The sequence below is a fragment of the Hemitrygon akajei genome, chromosome 7 (assembly GCF_048418815.1).
Source record: "Hemitrygon akajei chromosome 7, sHemAka1.3, whole genome shotgun sequence".
Taxonomy (NCBI): domain Eukaryota; kingdom Metazoa; phylum Chordata; class Chondrichthyes; order Myliobatiformes; family Dasyatidae; genus Hemitrygon; species Hemitrygon akajei.
In genome coordinates, this window is record NC_133130.1 from 71786138 (window position 1) to 71807688 (window position 21551).

The 21551-nt window shown below is 39.2% G+C and overlaps 1 protein-coding gene across 4 annotated transcripts in view; it reads left to right on the top strand.

Annotated features, from left to right (window-relative positions):
* The window catches only part of ehbp1 (EH domain binding protein 1), a 389918-nt gene that overhangs the window by 47457 nt on the left and 320910 nt on the right, over positions 1-21551 (top strand). For all 4 annotated transcript variants that reach the window (XM_073051179.1, XM_073051180.1, XM_073051181.1 and 1 more), the window contains exons 3-5: positions 2253-2310; positions 6322-6417; positions 8701-8754. In XM_073051179.1, the coding sequence (XP_072907280.1) occupies positions 2253-2310; positions 6322-6417; positions 8701-8754 (208 nt within the window). The remainder of the gene's footprint in view (positions 1-2252; positions 2311-6321; positions 6418-8700; positions 8755-21551) is intronic.

The window sequence follows — 21551 nt, forward strand, 5'->3', positions numbered from 1 at the left end:
TGAGGAAAGGTGCAGCTGACTCATATTGTTTCCTCACGGCCCGGCGGTTGGGGACCACTGAAGTACACTGTTTAATCAAGTGTGTGGCGGGGAAGCTATATGTGCACTAGGCAGAAAGAACGGAACTAAAACCCCGCAACCCGGAAACAATCTCTCAACAGTATTTGTGTATTTATTTTTAATTTTTTTTCGGGATCTACTGGGGAAGCCTCAAAGATTGACCAGTCGATTGCGATCGACGGGTTGGTGACCACTATTATAGACTGAGAATATACTGTATGATAGGTCATTTTCTTTATTTTGTTTGTTATAGTGTAAAATATGTTGTCAATTTAATCTCAATATGTTTATACTGGTGTGAGTTAAATTATTGCTTCCTGGCAAACAATAAATTTGCATGGGTGTGTCAGTATTCAAACTGGCAATTGTTTTATTTTTGCCTTTGAAGTAATATTCAGACTTCTATGTTTTTGTGTTTACCCAAATCATATCCATACTAGACTCATTTATTTTCTGGTAATGGCTTTTTCTTTGCTGTTTCCATGCATTATAGAGTTATGTTGCTGTTAGTTTGTATTCATAGTTATAGCTAATTTACTGTGAGCCTACAGTGAAAGGGCTACATATATTTTTAAAAATTAAATTTAGTAGTGCAAAGATGGAGCAAAAAATAAGTGAGTTAGTATTCATAGGTTAACTGTCCATTCAGAAATCTCATAGTGAAGGAAAAGGAGCTGTTCCTGAAAAATTGAATATGTGTCTTCAGGCTCCTATATCTGTTCCTTGATGGTGGCAATAAGAAGAGGGTACATCCTGTGTGATGGGGTTCCTTAATGATGGATGCTGCCTTTTTGAGGCATCGTCTATTGAAGATGTCTTCAATGCTGGGGAGGCTAGTACTGATGATGGCGCTGGATAAGTTTACAACTTTCTGTAGCTGTTTCCAGTCCTTTGCAGTGACTCCTCCGTACCAGACTGATGCAACCAATTAGAATGCTCTCCATGGTGTACCTGTAAAAATTCAGGAAAGTCTTTTGGTAACGTACCAAGTCTCCTCAAACTAATGAAGTATAGCTGCTCTCGTGCCTTCCTTGTAATTGCATCAATATGTTAGATCCAAGGTAGATCTTCTGAGATTCTGACACTTAGGAACTTGAAACTGTTTGTCTTTTTCACTGTTGGCCTCTTGATGAGGACTGGTGTGTTCCCTCAACTTCACCTTCATGAAGTTCACAATCAGATCCTTGGCCTTACTCTTGCTGAGTGCAAGGGTGTTGCTGTAACACCACTCAACATGAATAAAACATGATATGAATGTGTTTTGGCAATGATCTACATTTTCAAGATTTCTTCAAACATTGTGGTGTTTGGAAATATTTATTTTGGTAGAAGAACATAGCAGTATATTTAAATTGTGAAAGGGTATAAGGATGTAATGTTCTGAGCAATCTTGTATCCTTATACTCAAATTATGGATGTTAATATTTAGGTGCAGGAAACAATGAGGAAAACAAATTTTATATTGGCCTTTATTGCAAGATTTGAGTACAGAAGTAGATGCACACTCCTGCAATTATGTAGGACCTTGTCCAGTCTCCTTACCTGAGAAAGAATGCATTTGTTATTGATGGTTGCAATGAAGACATAGCACATTGATTTTTGGTATTGTGAGTTCCTCATATGAGGAGATGTTCAATACAATGGTGCCTTTGCATTTGAGCTGAGAAGGAGATGTGTTTCAGTGAAACCAAAACATTATAAAAGAATTTGGTAGAATTGAAATGGAGTTGATGTTTCAACTGGCTCTATTTAGGACAAGGATCTGTCTCAAAATAAGTGGTTTCCTCCCAGGATGGTGATGAAAATAAATTTCTTCGTACAGAGCGTTGTGAAGCTTTCAACTTCAGTGTCCGAGATGGTTCAGTCAGAAGTTGTTTTTTTTTCCCAAGAGTGAGTTTAACACATTTTGTAAAATAACCTTCTCCAATCCTGATGAAGTGTCTCGGCCTGAGGCATTGACTGGTTATTCCCCTCTAAAGATGTTGCCTGGCTTGATGAGTTCCTCCAGCATTTTGTGTGTGTTGTTCAAGACATCTGCAGAATCTCTTGTGTTTACTCCTGCTTCTGTTTCTTTTGTTCTTATTATGATGGCAGTGTTAGATTTCATTTAATGGCAAACATTTGTTGATCAGTAGTCAGTATATTCTGTATTATAGTTGTGGAACTAATTTATAATCTCATTGTATTAATAGGCAACCTGACAAACTTGTGGTGGTTTGGACAAGACGAAGCAGACGGAAATCATCAAAGGTATGCATTAAAAATTCATTGTAGGTAGGGTATTAGGATTCATGTAGCTTTAGTAAGATCTGTGTTGGACTATGGAAGTGTAGCATATGGATCAGCAGCTAGGTCTCTTATAAGCAAACTGGATGTGATTCAGGCTCAGGCTTTGAGAATGTCCAGTGAGGCTTTTAAATCACCACCAATAGCAGCTCTACAGGTAGAATTGAGATTAATGGCTTTGGAGCTAAGAAGGAAGCAATTGATGGCAAACTACTGGGCTAATTTGCAGGGGCACAATGATTCTCACCCTGCAAAAGGAGTGTTGCAGGAGTGCTGGGAGAATGGGAAGTTTCAGAGGGATAACTTTAGTTGGGTATGGAATGATATTGCTGAAGAATGTGGAGTGTTTGATCTAAGGATAAGTCCTTCAGTAGTTTATCTGGTTGTAGCTCCATGGAAGATTGTATGGCCTGACACAGACTGGCATTTGTTAGAGGTAAAAAGGAAAGAAAAATATAAAACTGATTTGTTAAGTGCATTTAACTATCATGTGATGGAAAAGTATAGTGCTAATACTCAGATTTATACAGATGGTGCTAAGGAACGTGGAACAGGAGTGACCGGGTTTGGGGTTCCAAAAGAAATTGGAATCAGCAGAAGATCATCTAATAAGTTAGGAGTGTATACAGTGGAGATGTTGGCAGTGTTGGTTGTGTTGCGATGGGAGGAGAAAGCTAGACTAGTCAAAGTGTTGATATGCTCAGATTCATCCTCAGTTTTAGCACGTTTAAGGTCTTTTCACTCAAACAGCCAGCAGGATGTACTCTGTGAAGTCCTTCAGTCAGTCACAAGAGTTGCAAATCAGGGAGGTCAGGTTAAATTTCTATGGGTTCCAGCTCATGTAGCGGTGAAGGGGAATGAGAGGGTGGATGAGTTGGCAAAGAGGGCATTAAAGAAAGATAGAAATGCGCATTAGTATCAGCAGAGCAAAGGCTAAATGTGTAATCTGGGAAAGAATCATCCAAATGTGGCAAGAAAGAGGGGACAGAGGGGAAAGGGGGGCATTTATATCAAATTCAAAAGAGTGTTACAGGTACTACTGTAGGCAGTGGATACAGAAGAGAGGAAACTGTGTGGATTAGGTTTAGGCTGGGGCAGTGTGCACTTAGCAGAACATTGAAAATGATAGGGAAACACCAGGTAGGATTGTGTGAGGAATGTCAGGAAGAGGAGTCAATAGAGCATGTAATTCTGAGTTACAGGAAGTATGGGATACAGAGAGAGATGATGAGAATTAATCTAAGGGAATTGGGGGTGCAGGAATTCACATTAAAAGGGTTACTGGGCATGGATGTGAGAGCACAGGTCAGGGTACTTTTAGCTTTCTTAAGGGATACAGGTTTTTTTTTATAGGATATGATGGATAAGCGGGAATAGGGTACTAGGATGGCCAAAGAGGAAAGGATAAAGTGTAGATTCGGGTGGGTGTGTGTGTGAATGGGTGAAAGGATTTAGAATGTAAGACTACCATCTGATCCACACTGCGGAGCAGAAGGTGGTAGTAATGGACCATTAAACTGGGTGCCAACCGCCGTAAAACAAGGAGGAAGGAAGGAGCCGAGGAAATAGGAGTAGGTGTATGCTGCTTGGCTAGGAGCCTTTTCCGCCATTCTCTAATCTGCTAATCTGATTTTAATCACAGTTCCACTTTCCTGCTGTTCTTGTAATCTTTGACTCATTTTAGACTAACAATCTATGGTCAATTTAAATATATTCATTACTTTTGCCTTGGGGAATTACAAAGATTCACAAGACTCTGAGAAGCGAAATACCTCTTGATTTACATCTTAAATAGATGTTTGATTCCTTATTCTCAAATTAAGATTTTGGATTCCCCCATGTGGCTAAATATGCTTTCATTATCTATCCTGACAAGATTCCCTTTCCACCCTCCTTCAAAATTTTGTATGTTTCAGTCAGCTCACCACTCAGTTTTTGAAACCTTGAGGAATATAGGACCACTTCCTGTTCAGTCAGACCCAAATAATAATTAGATTCTCTGAATCTGTCTGAATTGGCTTCTAATAAGCTCCTTATATAACTGGTATTGTAAAAGAAAATAAAGCCAACATATTGGCAAGGATTTTTAATTGCATTTTCTACCAGTAGATCTGAGAACAAAGTCTGTGTACATATGGACTGAATGGGCTTACATGGGGCAGATCAAAGATTAATAGAACACTACAGTACAGAAACAGGCCCTCTAGCCCATGAAGTCCATACCAACCTGTTTTTCTGCCATCCCATTGACCTGCATATCTGATCAAGTTACTGGAGTGCTTTGTGTAAATGTTTGGGAATATTTTGACTGATTTATAAGGTGGGTTCTTTTGGACTAGTCTTCTAGACTGAATTGATGACGAGTGTAAGTATCAGAGTTGAAAACAACAGTTTTCCCTTAGCTGAAATAGTCCAGTTTTGCTACCACTTGTGTAACTGACAGCATGAAAACAAGGCATTTAGTCCATCATACCCCAGTTAGTACCCACCCACTTATTTAGAATACAAGAGATTCTGCAGATTTCCCAGGCCTGAAATGGCTAACACGAGGGGTCATAGTTTTAAGGTGCTTGGAAGTAGGTATAAGGGGGATGTCAGAGGCAAGTTTTTCACACAGAGAGTGGTGGGTGTGTGGAATGCACTACCAGCAAATGTGATGGAGGCAGATGCGATAGGGTCTTTTAAGAGAATCTTAGGTAGGTACATGGAGCTTTGAAAAAATAAAGACCTATGTGGTAGGGAAATTCTAGGCATCTACACTGAGTACATGGTTGGCACAACATTGTGGGCCAAAGGGCCTGTAATATGCTGTAGAGTTCTATGTTTCCAGATGCTGGAAATCTTGAGCAATGTACACAAGATGCTGGAGGAACTCAGCAAGCCAGGCAACATCCATGGAGGGGAATAAACATTCAACATATCAGGCCAAGACCCTTCATCAGGTCTCTTTATTCCCTTCCACAGATGCTGCCAGACTTGCTGAATTCCTCTAGCATTTTGTGTGTGTCACCTTCTCTTTAGACCCTCTCTCTGGCAGAGCATTCCAGGTAATTGTTGCTCTCTGGCTGCAAAATGTCCCACTCAGATCTCCACAAAATCTTTCATCACTTCCCATAAATCTATGTTCTCTAGTTTCCTGCAGTCTATCCTTAATAATTTTATAGACTTCAGTCACGTTTCCTTTTAACCCCCTCCTCTTCTCAAGGGAAAGCAGACATCGCCTCTCCAGAATTACCAAATAACTGAGATCCTCCATCCTTGACAAATTCCCTGTGAATTTTCTCTGTGCTGTCTCCAGTAATACCTCATCTTTCCTTCAGTGTAATGACTGGAACTGCAAGCAGTATTCCAGCCAAGGTTTGACCAATGTTTTATAAAGTTGTAAAGCTGTACTTTAATTCAATGCCTCTGACTAATGAAGGGCAGTGTCCCACTTGCCCTGATCACATTGTCTGCCTGCACTGCCATCTTCAAGAATGTTTGGACTTGCACTCTCTTCGTCTATACACTCTTGGGCGGTGCCATTTATGCTATGTGTCTTAGCCTCATTAGTAAAACTCCATCTGCTATCTCATCGATGTCAGTGTGTAGCCCAAGACAAACTTGCAGATTGTCAACAACACCAGTAATTTTGTGTGCCTGCAAACTTACTGATCATGCCACCTATATCCATATCCATATCAATATCATTTATGGATGTGACACTATTGTCAATAGCATCCAATATCTAATGACAATTAGTGAAGTGATGTAAAGGAACCATCATGAGTTAAGACTACAAAGTGGCAAGCGCAGTTTAACATAGAATATGTTATTCAATAGGATCAGGTAGATGTCGTAAAGTAATTGGTTGCAGTACATTTAAACATTTCATTTAGCACTACTGTACCAAAGGTTTTTGATCATATTTGCGTATCAAGTGACTTTGATTCAAACTTTGTGCTTTGATAATTTTTTTTTTCATTTCTCTTGAAGATTCATAGTTGGCAACCGGGAATTAAAAACCCATATCGAGGAGTTGTAGTATGGCCGGTTCCTGAAAACATTGAAATCACTGTGACACTTTTCAAGGTACAGCTTATAAACTCTGATTCTATTGCATTAACCTTTCTTAAAACAAAACCCCTCTATCAGTTGCAGTGTTTTTGTATGTGAAACACTGGAATCTTCCAGATTCTATTGGAAGATTGGGGATATCAGTAAGTTATGAAAACCGTAGCTGAAGTGATAATTGTCATTTTAGGGCCAAAGCCAATGCTATGATGAAAAGTGAAATAAAAGCTCAAGTCCACTCATTTCTTTGACTGCATGTTATGCATATTCATAATTTTAGCAGCTTTTGATGAAATTTAAAAAAAATCTGGATCCACCTAACATACATATTCTGTCATAACTTGTATGTATTTAACAATAGTTGCATATTCTTCGTGGATATGATGCATCTTAATTTTGAGACTGCATACAGTACTGTGCTGAAGTCTTATACATATAGCTAGGGCGCCTAAGACTTTTGCACAGTACTGTATTTATCAACATACAGTGGAGAACAAGTTTGTAAATCTGGAGGGAGCAATGGATGTTGGGAATGTGGAGGATGGAGTGCTTTGAGGAGGGGTGCCGGACAGGTGGCAGAGGAGGAGAGCCAGGGGTGGGTTGGGGAGTTTCACACAGGTGCAGACACACCCAGCCCTGAGGCTCCAGGCACGTTCATTTGATTCCAATTGGTTTATTGATCATTACAGTATGTCTCGCTGGTGCTTCCTGCTCCCTCTCCTCTCCTTTCCCCTTTCCCCAACCATGATTCCCCTCTCCTTTCCCCTTTTCCCAACCATGATTCCCTTCTCTTTCCTCTCTTCCTACTCTCAGTCCACCATAGAGACCCATATCAGAATATTAGTTCAGAATCAAGTTTACATCACTTACATGTCATGAAATTTGTTCTTTTTTGTGGCAGTGTACAGTGCAATTCATAAAATTACAGTAATTGAATTTATGCTGTCACAGTAAAGCATGACTAGTTTGTAGACAAAATATGAATTGCTAAATTTGCCTTCATCTGGCTACTCTTGCAGCAGTCTTCAGTATAAATTTAGCATTAGCTTGTGAAGATCTCACAAAATTTTCTTTGTTTCTGTAAAAGAAAAAAGATATTTTTGTTTGTACTTTATTCTAAATTGAATGCTGACTGGTAGAATAGAATTATCCATAGTTTCAAATGAATTAGCAGAACTTAAGTTACTGAAGCCTGTGCAAAGCATGCAAGCCACATGATTGTATAAGAATATTGTTAAGAATTATCAAATTATTCTTATACTAATCATTATGTTTTTCAATGATATATTAGATACTGTAGGGTTACAAGAAGCTGAAGATGCTGGAATCTGGAGCAACTATCTGCTGAAGGAACCCAGCGGGTTAAGTAGCATCAGTGGGAGGAAAGGAATTGTTGATGTTTGGGGTTGAACCCCTGCATCGGGATGGATACAAGATTTTGAGTTAAAACATCATCTGATCCTTTCCTCACACAGATGCTGCTTGACTGGCAGAGTTCCTCCAGCAGATTGTCCAGATTTAGTGTTTTTTTTTGCCACAGTGATGCATTGTGTACTGGTCTACTGCTCAATTTGTGGAAGTTGTTTGAAAATTTACACTGCATACCAATGTGAGGAAATTGCAATTACTTGGGTGTTTTTCTATATTGTTTTTTTCATGTATATCTGTAAAGTAGTACCGTTTTGAGATCAGATCTCTTTGATGCTTTGGACAAATATTGGTCATAACTGTATATTTTGTAGCAAATATCTTGACACCCAGTACTTACTGAAATAAATCAAACTGCGCTTGATGTTGATGTTAGGTACCTGTTTTTCAGTAATGACGTCCTTAAAATTCATGACCAGATCTTTTAATCCTGGCCCTTGAAACTAGTGTTATTTTCAAAACTATAGTGAAATTAATAGATATATTTTTGAGCAATATGTCTAGGAATATGAGAAAGTCAGAGATATGAAATCCTACACATGAATTGATACTAATACTTGAGTTCTGTTAATAAAGTAGATTGAAGCTCATTGAAAAGTTGAAAGTGTGCAGAAAAAGAATAGGCATGCAGTATTTTCAGTACAGAAGGTATAATTTACACACTTGTACCATGCACTGCCAAAACATATTTAACGCTATATTGTTTAAATCTGCAAACTAATGTTCAGTACGTATCCTCATTAATCTCTTTCAACAGATTTGCAAATGTTCATGCACTTTTTTATTTGGGTTTCATTAATATTACACGGGTTATATATAAACAAAAGCAAAAATAAGAATTCAATTTTAATTGAAACTGATTATTTCTTCTAGGATCCTCATGCTGAGGAATTTGAAGACAAAGAATGGACATTTGTTATAGAAAATGTGAGTTTAATTTGCTGTTGTTTCACATTGGTTTGGGTAAAAACAAAATAGTGCTGTTTAGAATGTGCTTTACAAAGTGATTCATCACTGGCTAACACTGTGAAAAGATAACCTTATTTCCATTGCCCTTAAAATCTTTTCCCCAGATAAACTAAATTGCTATTGATTTAATTGAGAATTGCTGTATAGAGTAAGCTATGTGAATTAAAATGCACGGACATATATAGATTAATTCTTCCTGTTCACCGTGGTTGATTTTTGCCTGATTAAATGATGCAGAAACATGGAGAAAGTCAAATTTATCAACTTTGGAAAGAAACAAAATGGATTGTGAGGAAATTTAAAGCTCAGAAAATGCTTCCAAGTATGTATTAAGGCTGGGATTTAATTTTGATTGTTAGTTACATCATTAACATTTCTCCTGGTGACAGAGCTTTTCATTATAACCTGCAGGTAAAAGCTGGAAATCTATTATGCTCATAGCAATGGAGATTTTGGGTTCTGTTGAAAAAATGAGTTTATCTGGTGTATAGCTACAAATCGAGAACACAAAAGAAAACGGGTGCAGGTGGGGCTTACTTTGCATAGCAAATCAACTCCTCTTCTCTGGCAGTACCTCACTTTCAGAAGTTGTACAAGACATTGGTGAAGCCTAATTTGGAGTATTGTGTGCAGCCCCGGTCACGTTCCTACAGGACAGATGTAAACAAGGTTGAAAGAGTACAGAGAAAACTTAAGGATTTTGCTGGGTCTGTTTGGAGGACCTGAAAAGTTTTAAGTGAAACATGAGGGGAAACTAATTGACTCAGAAGGTTGTGAGAGTATGGAATGAATCACCAACTCAAGTGGTGCATGTGAGCTTAATTTCAATGTTTCAGAGAAGTTTGGATAGGTTCGTGGATAGTGGGGGTATGGAGGGCTCTGGTCCCGGCCTAGTTCGATGAGAGTAGACAGTTTAAATGGTTTTAGTTTGGACTAGATGGACTGAAGGCCCTGTTTCTGTGCTGTACTTCTCTATGACTCTACCTGGGATTCTGGTGATATAGCTGATCATTACTACTTAAATGGCAGTGGAAATTTCAGACTGGGATCTCACTCCCCAACACCTCATATTTTGCCTGGGTCATCTATAATCCAATGGCATGAATATTTTCTGATTTTGGGTTAAATCCTTTCTGCTTCCTCTCCCCCCCTTCTGATACTCCAGTCATCCTATTTTCCCCACTGCCCACATCCCCCACTCCTCCTTCACCCATCATCCATCTTTGTCCCACTCCCCCTCCTCCACCCATCAAACCACACACAGGTTCCCCACACCTTCCACCTGATTCCAACTGTTCACCTTTCCCTTCTCTAATGGTTCCCATTCTTATCTCCCCATCATTGTTCTTACTTATCTCCCTCCTGCAGTTGTCTCCAATCTTCTGATGTGTTTCTCTGTTTGCCTGCTTCCATCTATCATTCATCTGCCACGGTTGCCCAACTCCATCTCCCTTTCCTCCCCTATCTGGCAATATCTGCTTGCCATCTTACACCCCTCCTTGGTCCGTGGAATCCTTTCCCACCACTCCCCTTCCTCTCTCCATATTTCCCATTTTGCCTGTCCATTCCAAGTCCTGCTGTAGGGTTTCGAATGGAAACTGACAATTTGTTTTCTCCCACCAGTATTGCTCAACCTGCTGAAGTTTCTAGCAGATGTTGTGTTGCTTTGGTTCCATCTCGTCACTTTCCTGTGATTCTATCTTATCAGTTTGGCTCCATTTTATCAGTTCACTGTCCCACAGCTTTTACTTTTCTGTGAAGTTTTCCATTGAAGATGGATAGAAAGGTGGGAACTAACCCTGTCTCTGTTTGGAAGGAAGTGTAAAATTTAATTTGTAATATCATGCAAGTATTTAAAGACTTCTAGAGGGGTCATTAGACTTAGGCTATGTCAGATATAAAATAATGCAATGGTTTCCTCTATTAAGATTGTAAGATTTCTTCCCCAACAGTTTTATTTCCTCTTGAAGATGAAGACTGCCTTAAATTTTTTTCCAGATATACTATGGATTTGTTTTCAAATGAGCTTATCATTCTAGAGGCTTAAACTCCAATCTGAATTTGACAGCTCTGTGAGACATTTGAAACAGACATGAAACCATGTATATTTGCATGTCTTTCGTATGCATCATAATTATCATGAAGAATAGGTTATTGGAACATAAACCATTGTGTTAAATGCAGATATGTCCAGGATTAATTCTAGCATGTTACATTGCAAATTATAGAGGTGAGTAGAAATGGGGAAAAAGTGACAATATTCTTGCTCAAATTTCTGAGAAAGTACATTCATATTGATTTTAATTAAGCATCTGTTCTATTGGTCTACACAAGTTTTTTTTAAATTCTGTGAATAGTTGCTAGTCATGTTGGAAATTTGTAACAAAATGTCTAATTTGACTTTGACTTCATGTCAATATTTTTACAAAAAGCATCATATTTGGGGGGCAATAAACTGGAGAATGTGATAGAAATCTAGTACAACAGAGAATTTTGTCTGTAATGATTACTTGAAATATATTGTGGCCATTCAAGAAAGTTCAGCAGATGGAAATGGGATGACATAGCAAGGCCTTTCAACAATTCAGCAAATTTTAGTGCAGAAAAAGTAGAAGTTCATTCATGCCTTTTAACTGTTCTGCCATTCATTTGGATTGTATTGATTTGTTTCTGTATTTTAGTTTTTATTATGTGTTCAGGCTGGTAATGCCTGCATTTTCACCCATCTCTGATTGTCCCAGAGATAGTCTCGATGAGGCAACATCAGCAGTGCAAATTTTTTTTTAAAGTCATGCTAATTTCTCCACTTCAAATAAAAAGAGAAAACTGCTGAAAGGACTAAGCATCTTGAAAGGGAAATAGTTAATGTTTTGAGAACGAAGGCACTTGTTAATTTTGAATCCATTTTGTTTTCTACCTTCTGTAGGTCCAGTGAAAGGTCTTCAACCTGAAATGTTAACTCTGTTTCCATTTCCATAGATACTATCAGATCTGTTGAATATTTCCAGGTGTTTTTATTACTGATTTCCATAACTGCATGCAAAGCATGTCAGTATATCTGAATGTTGTGAAAGGCAAATTGTACTCCACCTGTCTACAGATAATTTTATGAAGGCTTTAGGAGGTTGTGGGAAACTCATTTAATTTAAAAGGATGTTTTTTCTATGCATGGTATTTTTGAATTAGGTTTTTGACATTGGATTTTGCTTGAAAACCCAGGTAGAGTTTGGAAATTGTTACTCCTGATTGGCCACCAGCTCTTAAAATTTGTTTCCTGTGTTTCTGCTGCCACATGGTGGATCAAAGGTGCAATTGCTTAAAACTTCTGTCAGTCACTTTGGATATTGTGTTTTATAAAAACAGAAATTGTAGCAAGTAACAGACAGTAGATCCCTGTAAATTGCATGGCAAAGATTTTTCATAATGTTAAATGCAGACATGTAATAAAGTCTAAGGACATCTTCAATCCTTTTGGCTGACAGAAGGAAACATTTAGAAAATTGATCTTGGTCAGCAGCTAATCAAAGATGGCTCTCTAGAATTATTGACTCCCTGTCCCCAAATTTCTTGCCTCTCTTGTTTACCATCAAATTGTTTGAAACTTATTCTTCATCATTATGTTGACCCTCTACTCCATAAATGAGAATATGCTTTTCACTGTCTTGACTACATCTTTTTGAAGGTTTCAGCCAATTTTACTCAACACTCCTGAGGTCCTTTCCCCTCTGTACTGAAGCTTCCTGTTGTTGTTTGGTTTTCTGTTCATTTGTGTGTAATGCCCTGTTTAAGATTTCTATTACTTTGCTGTAGATAGTTAATTTTAGTAGTTTTCTTCAAAAGCAGCATGTCCTGCTGGTAAAATGTTTTGGTTTTAGCTAAAGGTAAGAATCAGGTTTATTATCATGGGCATGTGGCATGAAATTTGTTAACTTAGCAGCAGCAGTTCAATGCAATACATAATCTAGCAGAGAGAGAGAAGAAAAATAATAAATAAAACATAATAAATAAGTAAATCAATTACGTATATTGAATAGATTATTAAAAATGTACAAAAACAGAAATACTGAATATTAAAAAAGTGAGGTAGTGTCCAAAGCTTCAAAGTCCACTTAGGAATCAGATGGCAGAGGGGAAGAAGCTGTTCCTGAATTGCTGAGTGTGTGCCTTCAGGCTTCTGTATCTCATACCCGATGGTAACAGTGAGAAAGGGGCATGTCCTGGGTGCTGGAGGTCTTTAATAATGGACGCTGCCTTTTTGAGACACCGCTTCCTAAAGATGTCCTGGGTACTTTGTAGGCTAGTGCCTAAGATGGGGCTGACTTGATTTACAACCTTCTGCAGCTTCTTTCGGTCCTATGCAGTAGCCCCTCTGTACCAGACAGTGATGCAGATCATCAGGATGCTCTCCATGGTACAACTATAAAAGTTTTTGAGCATATTTGTTGACTGCCAAATTGCTTCAAACTCCTAATAAAGTATAGCTGCTGTCTTGCTGTTGAAGCCCTGCTGTTCAACATAGGAATGTTGTGTCAGCCAATCAGGTTGGTGGGATCTGGAGAAAGTTCTAGAGAGAGCAGGGTGAAGAGAGCTTTGTGATGGACAGTAGTCTGGTTTGGGGTCTTTTTGACGGGAGCTGCGGAGCGGGACAGAAGGGAAGATGCCGCAGAATGCTGTGGGAAGTCGAGTCCCCATTGCAAGAAGTGAAAACAAGTGTTTTGTTCAGATGAGTGGCTCCAAGGAGGAGGGCCAATACTCCTGAGAGAGTCAGCTTGTTTGAGGTTGACTTCAAGGTAAGTTCGGACAGTGGCTAGTTCTTTCATGTAGACCATAAGTTCAATGCCATGATTAATGGTTATACCCAGTTTTGGAAGAGATGAACTCCAACGGTCATGTGCACATTTAGACTAGTTTAACTGTAATGGACCCTTCCATTTATTTTTTCTTTTATTTTTTAATAACTGTTTGATAAAGTTGAAATTGGAAATATACTTTCTTTATAATTTTATGTGGTGTATGATCTGCTATTTCTTGCCAACCAATAATTGTGTATGGGCAATATTTACACAGCTTAAGCTCAAATCAAAGTTTCTTTAATTGGAACATCATGGCATTCCTGTCTGGTTGAACCCCAAATCATGCCAACCTAGAAGTATATTGTTTATGAAAGTTGACCGTTCACCGCTGAGTCACATGGCTGTTAGCCGAGTTAGCTAATGAGCCCAGTGAGAGGGTGACATGTGCTTTTTAGTTTAGTGCAGTAGCTTGCAGTGCTTCACTGCACTAATGCATTTCTGGGGCATGAGTTCCTAATACAGCTGTTGGTAATACCCAGAAAAGGAAGGAACAAAATTGCATAATTTGGAATTAAGTCATTATCAAGATGTGTGATGTCTATGCCAATGTATAACTGAATTTTAATCACCAGCATTGAGTGATCATCTAGGTCAGGGGTGTCAAACTCATTTTAGGTCGCGGGCCGGATTGAGCAAAATGCAGCTTCATGCGGGCCGGATCAGTCGGACGCATGCGAATGCAGCTTTCGTTGCCTCCGTTTTTTCAGCCTGCTGTCATGTGTCTCAGTCTCTGCTATAACTACAAAGTGTTTCACTTTACAAATTCCGTTTCTAATGAAGAAGACTGCCGAATAAACACTAAAAACCCTGAAAACCTGGTACCTGAATAAACTCAGCATTAGCCATATCATACGCCATAGACGCTTCGATTACTGGGGCCAGCTTTAATAGTAATTAGATATTATCTCGCGGGCCAAAGATAATTCCACCGAGGGCCAGATTTGGCCCGCGGGCCTTGAGTTTGACATATATGATCTAGGTAATTCAATATTGTGAGTGTACTCTCCCACACATCCACTCGTGCAGTACGTTCCAGATTCTAACCACCCTCTGGATAGGTAAAGTTCTTCAGACTCGCTCTAAATCTCTGACTCCTCACCCTAAAGCCTTTCAGTCTTCGATACCTCTGCCACGAGAAGTTTCCTACTGTTTATTTTGTCGATGCCCCGTGTAATGTCCCTCCACCTCCATTCAAAGGAAAACAAACCCAGGTGTCTCTTCATAGCCAAAATGTTCCAACCTAGACAGGGTTCTAATGAATCAGCTCTATGGATGCTCTCTCCAGTATAATCACGTCCTTCCTATGGCAAGGTGACTATTAGTCAGTGTTCTCCAGTTGTGGCCTAGCCACAGTTTGATAAAGCTGTACCATAACTACCACCCTCTTGTTTTCGATGTGATGGCGACCCTTGTATTTGTTCACTACATTCCCTCTGTTTCTCAATAATTCTCAAAGCCTTATTCATTTGGATGGACAAAATATTGTGTAGTTTGAGTTCAAAGAACCTAATAACAATGTGACCTCAGAACCTCACAGGTGCTGAAAGTGCTAAAACTCTGTAATAAGTGCCTTACACATTTACTAGAGCAGAAACACAAACTGCTGTAGGAACTCCGTCCTGATGCAGGTCTCCACTCAAGACATCAACTATATTTTTCTTCTTTCCGTCTCCCAGAGATGCTGTTTTCCCATTGAGTTCCTCCAACAGTTTATTTTTGTTTTGTGCCAAATTCCAGTATTTGCCCTGAAACATTGCGATTTCAGTCATATGCTTCAGAAAGAAACTTTCATTGCATGTGTGCAGATAGTACTGGGGACTGGGGTTTGTGCAAAAGACTGCAATTCATTTCAAGCTTAATTGTTATTCAGCCATACGTGAGTACAGCCAATGGTATCAGGTGCTAAAGCATATTACCAACAGTCACACATGAGAACATATTCACACATTAAGAGTCTTGAATCCCCTCACCCATGCAACACCATAGCTTGATACCTAGTTCTCACAGACAATTCAACAAGGCCAAATAGGATATCAGTAAAATACAATGATACATTCATATCGAGCAGAACTCCAGCACACCAATATTATCTGTCGACTCACCTCGACGCCTTCCAGATGATACCTTGGTTTTGAGGCCTAGTCCACTCATATACAATCACAGAGAATATTAGTAAAATCAACAGCACAGATTATGCATCGAAATAGCCCAGACTACCCAGCCCACCGTGATCATCTCTGAACCAGCCCTGACACCCGCTAGGTGATACCATGGCTTAGAGGCTCGGTCCTCATATATACAGGCACATATAGAATAGTAGCAAAAACAAAACCAGACAAATAAACGTATAAAAAGCAAAGGATCCTGCAGCTTGCGGCCTGAGTCCATCACATGCTGCCAAAAATCTGTAGTCGAGCACAACAGAGCTTGTCTTCTGCCTAGTGAAACCCTGGGAGGGCAGCAACAACTCCATTCTGGATGCCGTACCACTCTGCCCCCAGTAAGTGCAATGACTTTACCTTCTCAGTCCAGCGGCTGCGAGCAGGTGGCACTGTGGCTTCAGGCCTAGTCCTCGCAAAGACTGAGGCCAGGGAGGTCCCCACTCCATCCACTCCACTGTCATCCAATAAATCAATGAATCGAACATGGATGCTACTGTAATTTTACCTTTCTGACCTCTGCAATTTCTCCTTGCCCAATCTATTCTCCAGGATAATTTTTTTCTTGTGGTATCTTAAAGCATGGAAACAGGTCCTCAGGCCAACAAATCTGTGCTGACCATCAAGCACGCTTTTATATTAATCCTTCAATATCCCCTTTTTATTTTCCCCATAATCTCTTTGCATCCACTGGATTCTTCCATTCAGCTATGTACTGGGGACAATTGTAAGCAGCCATTTTGTCTCCCAAACCCAGTGTTTTTGGGATATGGGAAGATAGCAGACCACGTGGAGAAGACTCAGGCTGTCAAATGGAGAATGTGCAAAACTCAACCTAGACAGCAGCAGAAGTCAGGTCAGGATTGAATGTGCATTATTGGAGCCGTGAGCCAACAGCTCTTCTAGCTGGTGCATGCTGCCTCCTTTGTTTCTTTTCTCTGCAACTTTTACCCTTCACCATTGCTGATCATCCAGCTATGTACATCTCATGCTTCAGAGTTCCCTTTCACCATTTGAGATTTGGTCACATCATCATCTTTGATTTAATTTTCCTATTATTTCCAGCTATGACACTGAATTGAATTGACTATTTCTTACATCCTTCATATTCAGGAGGAGTAAAAATCTTTGTTGTGTCTCCATCTGAATGTGCAATCATAGTAATTTATAATAATTTTAATAAATAGAACAGTCAGTGTAACAGAAGTACACTCAATCAGCGTGAGTTAATCAGTCTGATGGTCTGGTGGTAGAAGCTGTACCAGAGCCTGTTGGTCCTGCACTGTGCTGCACCTTGGGATATTTTTCTGGATTCAAGATGTGTTGTAATTGGAAGTTGTTTCTGTTGTTGCTGAATTTAACTGTGTTACAAAAACATGGCTGAATAATTAAAACCAAAAATAAATATAGTCACAATGAAATGCAGGTATTTTATTTAAGTTGCCGTGTCCTGGTGCAGGATTACCATGAGTCTCCATGGCCCTCTCTTACGTTAATTAAACATAAGATATTGGAGCAGAATTCGGCTATTCATCCTATTGGGTCGACTCTGCTAAAATGCCAAAATAATTTGGTAATTCTGGCTATTAAGGCCAGATAATTGATTCAACCTTTCCGGAGGCCATGGTATGGTACAGGGGTGGAAAAGGGATGTGCAGATGAACACTGGTGATACATTTGGTAATCTTAAATCTGAGCTACAAAATAAAAGTTTCGAGTAACACGTGGCTACAGTTTAACATTTGCAGCCTTTACTTCCCATGTTATATTGGGATGTTCATAATTTTTAGGACATAACCATTTCATTACCAGCCATTGAGAGTAGAGTGGTCAAGAAACAGTTCAGACTACAGTCGAGTACAGGCCCTTCAGCCCATGACCATCTGATCAACTCCAAGATCAATCTGACACTTCCCTCATGCATAGTTCTCCATTTCACTTTCATCCATGTATCTGAGGCTCTTTTCAATATATCTACCTCTACCATCACCCCTGGCAGCATATTTCACGCATTCACTAACCTTTCTGTAGAAAAAGTCTACCCCCCCCACCCATACTTTCCTCCAATCACCTTAAAATTATGCCCTCTTGTAATAGCCATTTTTACCCTCTGTCCTAGCTTCCTGAACCTATCCTCAAAATCTGCTCTCTAATCCAGAAAACATACTGGTAAAATTCCTCTGCACGCTTTCTAAAGCTTCCACATCCTTCTTATGATGAGACGAGGAGAACCGAACATAATACTCCCAGGTGTGGTCTAAGCAGAGTTTCAGAATCAGATTTAATATCATCTGCATATTTAGTGAAATTAGAGCTGCAGCATTATCTCATGGCTCTTGAACTCAATCCCCTGACCCGTGAAGACCAACATGCCATGCACTACTTCAACCAATTTGCGCAGTAACTCTGACAGATCTGTGGATGTGAAAATATTGCCATTACCCTGGTATTCTGCTTTAAGTTAAGAAAGGAAATTAAGAATTAAATTAAATTAAGAACCTGGTGGCATGGTGTGAAGACAACCTATCCCTCAATGTCAGCAAGATGAAGGAATTGGTTGTTGACTTCAGAAGGAGTAGCGGAAGGATGTAAGAAATAAAGTCATTTCATTTCAATTCAATTCTAATCAGACTATGCTCTGATAAATGCTTGTTAATCCGCTCTAAGAATCCTCTCCAATTGTTTGCTCACTACTGAATTCAGTTTGACTGGTGTATAATTCCTAATGGTATATCCTATTAACTTTCTTGAACAGGAACAACGTTTGCCACCATCTAAACTTTTGTGGCCAGTAAGGATGCAAAGGTTATTGACAAAGGGATAATAATCTCTTCTCTCCCTTCCTATAATAAGCTGGGGTATATCCTGGTGTTGTGATGGAAATGAGAAAGGTTCTTTGGGTCTCAAGGCAAGAGCTCTGGACACACAATTTTAACAATAAGGAGTTTATTTACAAGGGGAGGAAAAGCTTGGCAAACACAAGCGGCTACAGTATTTGTACAAACGCACTTAGAATAGAGGAGTATGGGAAAAGTCCAGTCTGCAGTACAATACACGGGAAAATGGTGTGGGGATGGAGTACAGGTACACATACAAGCAGGGGAAAAGTAACTACAATACTTGCCCCCCCCCCCTTTGGCTATGGGCAAGCACGGCTCTTTGCTAAAGGGACAACAATAAACGCTCCCACAACCCTATTCAATGCACACCTTACCTGGAGTGAAGCAGGGTGGTCCCTTGAGGATAGCAAAAAAGAGAGTGAGCCAAGCGCATGTCGGACCTTTTATAGGTCGGGGCCAAAGGCTTGGTGCTAGACAGGTTAATCCTATTAAGGTGGCCAATGGTTAAGTGTGCATTGATTAGTTGGGAGGGGCGAAATGTTGACTTGCAGGTGGTGTGACCTCCGACCAGGTGAGGGCAGTGTTGTCATGTGACAGGCACGGCTCTCTGGTTACACCTGGCTGTCAAAAGTTCCAGCACATCCTCTTCCTTAATGTTGGCATTTATAAGCATATTAGTCTGCTTTACACTGCCATTCCATTGGTCAAGGTCCCTTTCACTGGTCAATACTGAAGAAAAGTACTCGTTAATGATCTCCTCAACCTCAAAATACAGAGTTGGTTTCCAAATGTGCAATGTTCCAGCTGCACCTCGTCACTACCTCCCTTGACCACGTCTACTGTCTCTAAAGACAACATCATTCTCTTAGATTCCTCCTAATCTGTTCCCTGGCCACTGACTTTCTGAAACTGAACATACTTGACTTGTCAAATTTGACTTGCTTTTTGAATTATGTAAACGTGTTGTAATTACAGTCTGCATTTTCAAGATTGCCTGAATCCACCCATGATGTATTCTGCTGAAGTGTCTACAGTCTATTTTTCATTCCAGTTTGTTGCTCCACAGCACTCTCATTTGGGCACCTTGTTCCACTCTTAGTAAACAAGGTCATCCAAAATTCAACTATGTCTTTTTTCTTGTAATTTTTTTTTATTGAAGTTCATCATCAAACAAACATTTCCATAAGATGTATTTCAGACATTGTACATATATATCATATAATCTCTCTGACAGTGGTGTCTGAAAAGAGGATGCTGTCCAAGTTGCATGCCATCCTGGACAATGTCTCCCATCCACTCCATAAGTACTGGTTAGGCACAGGAGTACATTCAGCCAGAGACTCATTCCACCCAGATGCAACACTGAGTGTCATAGGAAGTCATTCCTGCCTGTGGCCATCAAACTTTACAACTCCTCTCTTGGAGTGTCAGACACTCTGAGCCAATAGGCTGGTCCTGGACTTATTTCCACTTGGCATAATTTACTTACTATTATTTAATTATTTGTGGTTTTATATTACTATATTTTTACACTATTCTTGGTTGGTGCGACTGTAATAAAACCCAATTTCCCTCGGGATCAATAAAGTATGTCTGTCTGTCTGTCTTAATCATATATGTCACAAATCTCCACATAGTATTTATCTGAGATATACACTTATAGAAAAGAGTGGAAAGAAAAAACAAGCAAAAGGAAAAAACTATGTACAAGTAGGGAATATGTTTTTTTTTAATAACATATTGATTTGTGAGAATAAAATCAGGCCTATGAGGCATTATGTAGTTAAACCATTTTTCCCCAGTATGAATCAAATTGTTCCAGCTTATGATTAACAGATGCTGTTATCTTCAGCATTTTGTAAATGTCCATTGTAATTTCCATCCATGCATTTAAAGTTGGGCTCTCCTGTGATAACCATTTCCTAGTAAGAGTCTTTTTACCAGCCACGAACGGTATATTCATTAAATATTTATCTTTCAACCATACTTGAGGTATATATCTAAAATATATGGTCTTACTCTCTAAGGATATTTCACATTTAAAGATGTAGGGCATTGTGTATCCCCCTCCAATAGTCTTTGATAACAGGGCAGTCCCAAAAAATATGATAATGTTTGCATTTTGATTTCCACAAATTCTCCAGCAAACAGGGAGGTTACTATCATAATGGGATTTCTTAGAGGGTGTAATTAAATATCTTATCAAATTTTTCGATCCAAACTCCCTCCTTTTCTGTGAACTGGTACACTTCCATTGATACCTCCATATTATTGTAAATTCTTCCTCAGATATAATTATCCCTCCTTCCTTCTCCCATTTTGTTTTAATGTATGAAGTCGAATGTGTTTTAAGATTTGACAAACCATTATAATTGCTTGAAATGATTCTACTACCGTTATCTGAATTATATGCTTTTCTAAATAGCTCTATCAAGCATGTACTTGCCTAGGTTACATTTTTAAGTGTCCTATTGACATATTGTTGCATCTGTAAATACCGATAAAAATCTTGTTTTTCTAATAAATGTTTCTCTTTAAGCATTTCAAAACTGAACAGTGTTCCTTCTTTCATTATGTTGCAAAGAACTGTTGTTCCTTTAGCTGTCCAGTCCTTAAATCTAGCATCCAATTTATTTGGTGTAAAATCTGAGTCATATGCACACCATTTAAGAATTGCAATATTTCCCTCTAGATTATATTCTTTTATAGTAGTTTTCCATATCTTAAGAGTCAATTTCACCCATGGGTTATCAATAGCATTTATGTACCTTTGCAGGTTGTTATCAGCCAAAATTGCTTTTATAGGGATGGGAAGTACCTGCTCCTCAATGTTTTTCCATTGAGCGTCATATGATGGGTTGCACCAACATATCACAGCTCTCAACTGTGCTGCAAAATAATAA